This window comes from Sphaerulina musiva (genome assembly GCF_000320565.1).
Source record: "Sphaerulina musiva SO2202 unplaced genomic scaffold SEPMUscaffold_7, whole genome shotgun sequence".
Classification (NCBI taxonomy): Eukaryota; Fungi; Ascomycota; class Dothideomycetes; order Mycosphaerellales; family Mycosphaerellaceae; genus Sphaerulina; species Sphaerulina musiva.
In genome coordinates, this window is record NW_016017389.1 from 1,831,682 (window position 1) to 1,839,308 (window position 7,627).

The following is a 7,627-nucleotide window of genomic DNA, read 5'->3' on the forward strand; positions in this document are numbered from 1 at the left end:
CACTCCGCTGCTAGTGCCCGAAATAGAAGTACATTAGCTTGCAGCAGGAGAAGCGTCTTGGCTTGTTTGGGCGAAGACGAAGGAGAAGGGAACATTCTGTCTTCCATCTGAATTCACCCTTTTCATTACCTTACCTCCTACCTTTCTCCCCCTTCCCAACACTCGCTTCGATTGCAATACCTTGGCTCGCCGACAGACAGATACCATTCGTGGCATACACTCGCTTGAACCCACCCTCACCCTCGCCTGCCGAAGGAGCCGATCTCCGGAAACGCAATACGCACACGCAACGCACGACCGATCTGACCGTTGAGCGGCCCAGAACGAGGCGACACGCGGCCGAGAGACACCACCACACTCACACCACCACCACCGCCAACACCATCGAGACCGACTCACGCAGCACCTCCAGCTGTGAGCACCCTGCACCGCGGATAGACTGCTTGCGAGCAGCGTAACATCAGCTCAAAAGCATCTCACACCCACACACATCGCTCCATCACCATGCGGCCTTCGTCGGTGCTGGCATCAGTGCTCTGCCTATCCTCGGCCTGCACCGCCTCCCGCGCGGGATGGGCACCCATCGAGGCCTTGAACGGCGCCGAACCTCTCCTGCGACGGCAAGATGATGATAATGTCCAAAGCTCATTCGATCTCTCCTTCACCGGCGACCAGGGCAACACAGCGACGACGGCTCCCAGACCGACCCGGACAAACAACGACGACGACAACAATACCACCAACGATGCGAAAGCGACTAGCGACTCGGACAATTCGGATAACTCAGACAACTCGGACAACACCAGCTCAGGTGGCACGAGGACAGGCACTGCGAGGCAGACTGGCACCAAAAAAGCAGGCGGAACTGCCACCACCAAGACATTCGATGCACGACTGCCCGCGGGCGGTGTCTCCATGATCACACCCAACGCCCTCACGACCAAGTACTACAAGATCCAGGATTACATCACCTTTGCCTGGAACTACACCTCGCTCTCCATCACCCCTTCAGCCATCGACATCCTTGCGTCGTGCAGCAAGAACCAAGAAACATACACTCTGGCCACCAACGTGACGGTGGAGGAGACGCAGAGTTTCACGTGGGACACCGGTGCCTTTCAAGCGAGTGCCACTGTGCCTTTGCTCACTGAGACCTACACTCTCATCGTGCATGATGCCGCAGGTGAAGTCACCGACCAGGCCAAGGCCGGCTACCTGGCTCCGTATAACCAATTCACCTTTGGCATGTACTCGCCCCAACCTTACACGCCCATGTCCGACTATGTCTGCGCGACCTGCAATGCTGCTTCCACATTGGAGAAGCAGACGTGGCTAGCCTTGCTCGGCATGGTTAGTGTGACTGTCATCACATTTGGCTGGTTTACTGGCGTGGCTGGACTATGGTAGTGATTGCTTCGAAGATGGAGGCGCAGAGGAAGAATCGTGTATACAAAAGCATTGCGTTTGGCGTTGAGTGGCTGGTTGGTTTGGGGAAAAATAACTTATGAGCTTGAATGAAGCCAAGCAGCAGCAGCACTCCTTTGTCAGTGGGATCCAGAGAAGTGACGGACGTTCAGCGGAGTCTGAATCTTGTTGAATATGGAGATGGCGTCTGACCTGCAATGTAAGAGATTTGGAGAGATGACAACAGACAGATTGCAGTAGATAATTCCACATACAGTAATGCCGAACGAAATTTTTCAGACCAGCCTCCTTCGTTGCATGCATTCCGCTGGCTCCATTCTATCTTATTCTGTTGATATCCAAGACCTTGCGAGAATGCCCTCGAACACAGCTTTCACGAAGAAAAGAAGCAGATTTCGACTGATGTGGCATTCGGCGAGTTTAGCGCGGTAAAGGTCAGCGAAACGGACTCTACGCCTACATGTATAGCGGAGGTTTGGCGGGTTTGGCAAGGTATACGAATTGTCAGCGCAGCGCGAGGTAAGTATGTAGCGAGCGGAGGGACGGTGAGTTGGGCGCTCTCCTAGTCATCCATGGCAGCGATACCTGATGTGCAGCTTGTAGGCCTACCTACCTTTACGGTAAGGTCCCTCAAGAGACAGTCTCAAATGAATGTCCTCTATGATATTCAAGCGTGTACCTCGCCGAGACCGATATGCAGCAGCTCGGCCTTGGGTTCATCAGCACAACGCTTTAGTATATCTTGCTGAAGCATTTCGTCACCACATGGGGCAGTTTGTCTGGTGTTATGGTCACCTCAAGGTATCTTTTAATTCTATGGGTTTCGTCCTCCGACTCTTTACTGTTCATGGCGACTCTTTTCATCATCTCCGCCGCGCTTTCGGGGTTTTCCCAGTGCGATACGACGTTGTTGTCCAAGGCGTGGACGTTGTCCTGCTACTGGAAGCGAACGTAATTAAAGCCTCCTCTACCTCTTTCGCTCAGTGGCAAAATTATGCACGTGCCTTCTGCGCTTCAAGATATGAAATTTGCACTGAGTGCCCGGACTGCGAGGGAACGTATCCAGAGTGCCTTGGGCGAAAGATCGCGCTATGCATTGCCCACTGGGACTCGAGTCCATCAAGCGCGAAACATGACTTCCTATGGCATCTATCAGTGCGCCTCCATCGCAAAGTGAGCAAGACTAGCACATCCATCGGCATCAGGAGAGGCTGAGAGCCTGTCAATCGTCGTGTAGGGCGGCTGAGAGTCGACTGTACTTTCTCTGTGATGATCGCCCGAATCTGGTGAGCCGCAATAGCCACATGTAATACCTGGCTGGTATGAAGCATCGGCATTGGATTGCATGTGGACCTGAGGCCGCATTCTTCACTCCAAACCTCTAGTGTGGGTATTCTCATGAAGCCCACTGACATCGCAGCACTATCAGCCACGCAGGACCGATGAACCACTGCAGCGAGAAATATCAGGCCAGCTGACTCTCGGGGGCCACATCCCGCAGACCGTTCGATCGAGGAGAGCAGGCATCTGCTACCGCAGCTTCAGGCGGTAGTTTTTGGACGGTACGGCTGTGAAAGCTACCCAGCATTCTCATGCCCATTACCTAAGTAAGGTAATATAACAAGTGTGCATTCGAAGTATTTCTCCTCCCACGGATCAGTCAGTCTGCTATCATCATTCAAAGTATAAGGTACATACCGCTTTACCCCAGCATCGACTATGCAACACCTACACCCACCCACCCACACACCCACACACACTGCATGCCGCAGATCAGTTCTGCTTAATCTTCTACGATCGCAAGCGTATGCATATGCAAAGACTTGACGCCGAGCACCAACGAGCACTCAAGAACTACCCGCCACAGCAGGAGCATCAGGATGACACAAAATAGCAAGCGGTCGTCGAGCCGCTGCAGCACGAGAAAGTCCTCGGCCACCAGCATAACCAGCGTCAAGCCCAAGAACTCCCTCGGCGAGCGACTGAGTGGCCTCCATCCAATCCTTAGCCCGACAAAGCACAGCCACTGTCCCTCGCAGGATGAGCAAGCCAACAATATATCCAGGCACACCGGAAGAAGCGATGCCACAGAGAGAACGTCTTTCCGAGCATCACTGGTCGCACGGGGCCTTAGAATCTTGGGTGCTGCCAGATCGACCAAGAAGACAAATATGTTGTCCAAGGTGGCTCCAAGAACAGACGTTCCGATTGATCCGCAGCAGCTACGCGCAATCAAAGATGTCAGCTCTCATATGGCGGACATATCAGGTGCCTTCCGAGTGAATAGCATTGACCCAAATTTGTCGTTCCGTGGAGCCAAGGTCGTTTCAGTGGATACTCTCGGGGCAGTACCTGTGGATAGCAATAACCTAAACCGGAATGACCGACCAGTCGCCCGAGTTCATCTTCAGCGCAATAACGCCATCCGCGGACGCCAGCCGCGCAAGGAAGATCGGGCGCATGAAAGTGGCGAGCCAGGGCAACGGATGGTTTTCGAAGATACCCGTGACGAGAGGCGATGGGAAGGGAGGCGGCGGAGTAGACGCAGCTCAAGTGACTCTGCGGTGGAGCTTTCACCGTTGAGTTCCAATCATCGCTCGGTACCGTCGTTCATAAAGGCAATGCCTCACCAGGAGAAGCCGGCTGATATTTTGAACTGGATGCAGTGGGCGGCTACCAGCAATAGCGATCCGGTCGGTGCCGATGTCGACTTCCCCAGAGGAGACGAAATTGAGAATGTCTGGCAGCCACTCTACCAAGAGAAGAAACGTGCAACTGGTCTGCACATCGACACCGACATCGACGCCATCACATCCGCTCGTATTGCTAGGGGCCCTCAGCATATTGTAACCGTCCATCACACAACGCGTACACGATCTCAATCAGCAATTGTAGAGTGCACGACACCGACCGATGCTTAGAGCGCACCTGGGCGTACCGTGACTGCGAACGGAGAAGCAATAGTCCTCAACGAGGGGCCCCATTGATCATCCTGTGTTGTGGAAGCAATTCGGGGGCTGAACCAGTCCAATAAACTTGTCTCCCTCGTACGTATAGCCCACGGCATTGGGCCGGTCGAAGCGACCACATTACAAGCTGACGTCGCGGATAAGGTAGTACTGCTATGCGTCGCAACGCTCAAGTGAATGCGTTATCAGACCCACTGGAAGATAGCCCAAGTAGGCTTCCTTTGCCTCAGAACCCGGTGGGTGAAGCCAGAGTTCATACCTCGCGCCATGACTCTCGGCAATGGAGTATGAGCAGTGCTTCCAAAAGCCGACAACCCTCCTTGGTTGTAGGTTCGTCAACCCAATCATTCACTTTATCAGCTGGCAACGCTTTAGACCAGACCGCCTCGGGGATAACAGAGGAAACATTACTCGGAGAGCCAGATGGTGCAGATCAAGCGGTGGAGACCGCTCGGACGGCACGCGAGCAATCAGAAAGGCAAAGAGTAGAGCGGGCACGTGGTTTCACCACACCCGACACTCAGCGAGAGACGATCGTCGAATCGGAGGATAGAGGCTATGCGCCAGGACCTGACTTCATGTACTTGAGCTCGGGCTCCAGTGGACGCGAGAAACCAGAACCAAAGCGGAGCGAGATTGACGCAGAAGCAGAAGAGCGAGTGACTCAAAGCCATCACAGGCTCAACGAGGTCTTAAGTGCGCCTGCACGAAGCAGGCGACGGAATTCGGAGACGTGTGCCTCTGCTACACCTCGCATCACTACTCGTATACGAAGCAGGTCTCTATGCCTTCCTCGACCCAGCGCAGAACGAGACCCCTGGACGCATGATTTTCAGCTTCGAGACGTTCTGTGGCTAGGTGAGCATCCAGAGGCAGCGGTATTGATTGAAAATCGTCATACACCATCAGAGCGACCAAATACTCTCTTGAAATCATCGGTGGACAGAATCGATAGGCCATTATCTCTCGCGCCCATGCGTCCGCCTCCTTTGCCGCCGAGGTCGAGGGGAAAGAGCATTCAGACGCAGCACGACGGGTCAGAGCCACAGCTAGGAGTACCGACCAGCTCGAATGTTTCTCAGGAGGGCGTATCAGAGAGGCCAAGCATGAAGATGGCTAGGAGCAGTCGGACAGTGGTGAATGGGGATGAGAAGGGACCAGACCAGTTGTTGACGAATCGGCCAAAAGACAGCAGGTTTATCGAACACATCCCAGAGAATGAGGAGAGGCTGAGAGGTCTTGGGGTGGGGCTTGAGCGTCACAAAGGAGGCGGCGGATGGTTCCAGAAGTGGAAGAGGCGATCTAAGTGAGCAGCTTTGGTGAGGTGACGAGATGGACAATCGTGTATTTGGACAAACTTCACCGATCGTATGACTTGGAAATTACAGCATGATTTCACTGTTGTGTCCAGGAACCAATAACTGTGGTGATTGTTCTCTTGTACTGATTTGATCAGATTGGACGTGTCCTCGGAAGGAAGGAAGGAAGGAATGAAGTGAAGTGAAGTGAAAAGCTGGCGGACCTGTGTCCGTTCAAGCTCGGCTTCTAGAAGTACAGCGTCATCGTGCATACCGACAGCATCGGGCTTCATCCTTGAAGCTGCTAATTCTCGTCTCTTCTCCCTCAGATCGACCTGATTGACCACCAGACACAATGGCCACAATGCGATCTCCGCTCATAGCCCCGCGCTTGCTCGCTCATCACCACCACCACCACTACCGTCCCATCACCGCTATTCAACGCCGCTTCATCTCTGCTTACGGCTACGAACAAGCCAAAGCTCTCGTGCTGCCCAACCTCGGGGAACCCAAAGACGTTCTCCGTCTACACGGTCACAGCATATCTCCTCCCACCGGCGACGCCGTGACCATCCGCTTCCTCGCCTCTCCCATCAATCCGGCAGACATCAATCAAATCCAAGGCGTATACCCTACCAAGCCCACGTGGACGACTTCCCTCGGGACACCCGAGAACATCGCCGTGGGCGGCAATGAGGGTGTCGCCGAGGTGATTAGCAAGGGAAGTGGTGTGAAGGGGTTGGAGAAGGGTGATTGGGTCATTATGAAGAAGCAGGGGTTTGGCACGTGGAGGACTCATGCGCAGACTACGGCAAGTGAACTAGTCAAGATTGACACGGAAAAGAGAGAAGGGTTGAAGGCGGAGCAGGTGGGAACAGTCTCTGTGAATCCTTGCACTGCATATCGAATGTTGAAAGACTTTGTGGAGCTGAAGTCGGGAGAGGATTGGTTCATGCAGAATGGCGCGAACAGTGGTGTGGGGAGGGCGGCGATTCAGCTGGGAAAGCTGTGGGGGTATAAGAGCATCAATGTGGTGAGGAAGAGAGAGAGCGGACATGAGGATCTCGTGCGAGACTTGAAGAGCTTGGGGGCGGATGTCGTTATTACCGACGAGGAGATGAGGTCGAAAGGTTTCCGCGACCAGTTGAAGGAATTTACGAGCGGAGGAAGGGAAAAGGTCAAGCTTGCGTTGAACTGTGTTGGCGGACCGCTTGTGAATGACATGGCGAAACATTTGGCGCCTGGCAGTCCCGTGGTGACCTATGGGGCCATGAGCAAGCAACCGGTGCAGTTGCCCATGGGCTTGCTGATCTTCAAGGACATCAACTTCCACGGGTTCTGGGTCAGCAGATGGGCAGACAAGAACCCGCAGCAGAAGAAGGCTTGTGTGGATGAGATTCTGGACTTGACAAAACAAGGCAAGTTCCAGGACATTCCTATGGATCCTGTAACGTGGAACTACGACACCAAACAAGACGAGCTCGTGAACGCTGTACAAGGGACTCTGGATGGATTTCGCAGTGGGAAGGGCATTTTTGTGTTTGGAAACACTTGAAACTGCTGCACACGTAGACACCAAGAAGGCACTTTGAGACTGCAGACTCAGTTGCAATGACCGGTCTGCAGATTTCTGTCCAACGAGCGAGAGCATGGTCACCACCAACGGTTGCAAAGACCTTTCACTGTGCAACAGCACCTTTGTTCGCTATTGATAGCTAAAAAGGTAGGTCATGCTAGTTGGGCGGTGTCATGGCAGAGCTCACCACAGGAGCATTGGTCAAGCTCTGTATACGCACGACTGATGATGCTCGCTAACCTCGTACGTAGTTCTGCCCGGCGAGAGACGCAGAGGACTAATGCACCTACACTTGTCGGACATGTTCAACGAGAGGGCCGGGTTTTCATCGTAGACGTAGGTGTCTCGATGTCGGTGTG

General features: G+C 53.7%; 5 protein-coding genes across 5 annotated transcripts; 4 read left to right on the forward strand and 1 right to left on the reverse strand.

The window, feature by feature from the left end:
• Positions 1-129: 129 nt before the first annotated feature.
• Positions 130-1,641, forward strand: SEPMUDRAFT_150464 (uncharacterized protein). The gene has a single exon (XM_016906193.1). The coding sequence runs from the start codon at positions 505-507 to the stop codon at positions 1,405-1,407; it is 903 nt and encodes a 300-aa protein (XP_016759686.1). The 5' UTR covers positions 130-504; the 3' UTR covers positions 1,408-1,641.
• Positions 1,642-2,209: 568 nt separating this feature from the next.
• Positions 2,210-3,070, reverse strand: SEPMUDRAFT_150465 (uncharacterized protein). The gene has a single exon (XM_016906194.1). It carries the CDS (start codon positions 2,838-2,840, stop codon positions 2,418-2,420), a length of 423 nt encoding a protein of 140 aa, XP_016759687.1. The 5' UTR covers positions 2,841-3,070; the 3' UTR covers positions 2,210-2,417.
• A 235-nt stretch (positions 3,071-3,305) lies between these two features.
• Positions 3,306-4,974, forward strand: SEPMUDRAFT_157568 (uncharacterized protein; the record flags this gene model as incomplete). Its single annotated transcript, XM_016907739.1, has 1 exon — positions 3,306-4,974. The coding sequence occupies one exon, from the start codon at positions 3,306-3,308 to the stop codon at positions 4,344-4,346; it is 1,041 nt and encodes a 346-aa protein (XP_016759688.1). The 3' UTR covers positions 4,347-4,974.
• Positions 4,550-5,704, forward strand: SEPMUDRAFT_109621 (uncharacterized protein; the record flags this gene model as incomplete). The annotated part of the gene is made up of 1 exon (XM_016900793.1): positions 4,550-5,704. One exon carries the CDS (start codon positions 4,550-4,552, stop codon positions 5,702-5,704), a length of 1,155 nt encoding a protein of 384 aa, XP_016759689.1.
• Positions 5,705-6,056: 352 nt separating this feature from the next.
• SEPMUDRAFT_48253 (NAD(P)-binding protein) lies at positions 6,057-7,247 on the forward strand (the record flags this gene model as incomplete). The annotated part of the gene is made up of 1 exon (XM_016909061.1): positions 6,057-7,247. One exon carries the CDS (start codon positions 6,057-6,059, stop codon positions 7,245-7,247), a length of 1,191 nt encoding a protein of 396 aa, XP_016759690.1.
• Between the last annotated feature and the right edge of the window lie 380 nt (positions 7,248-7,627).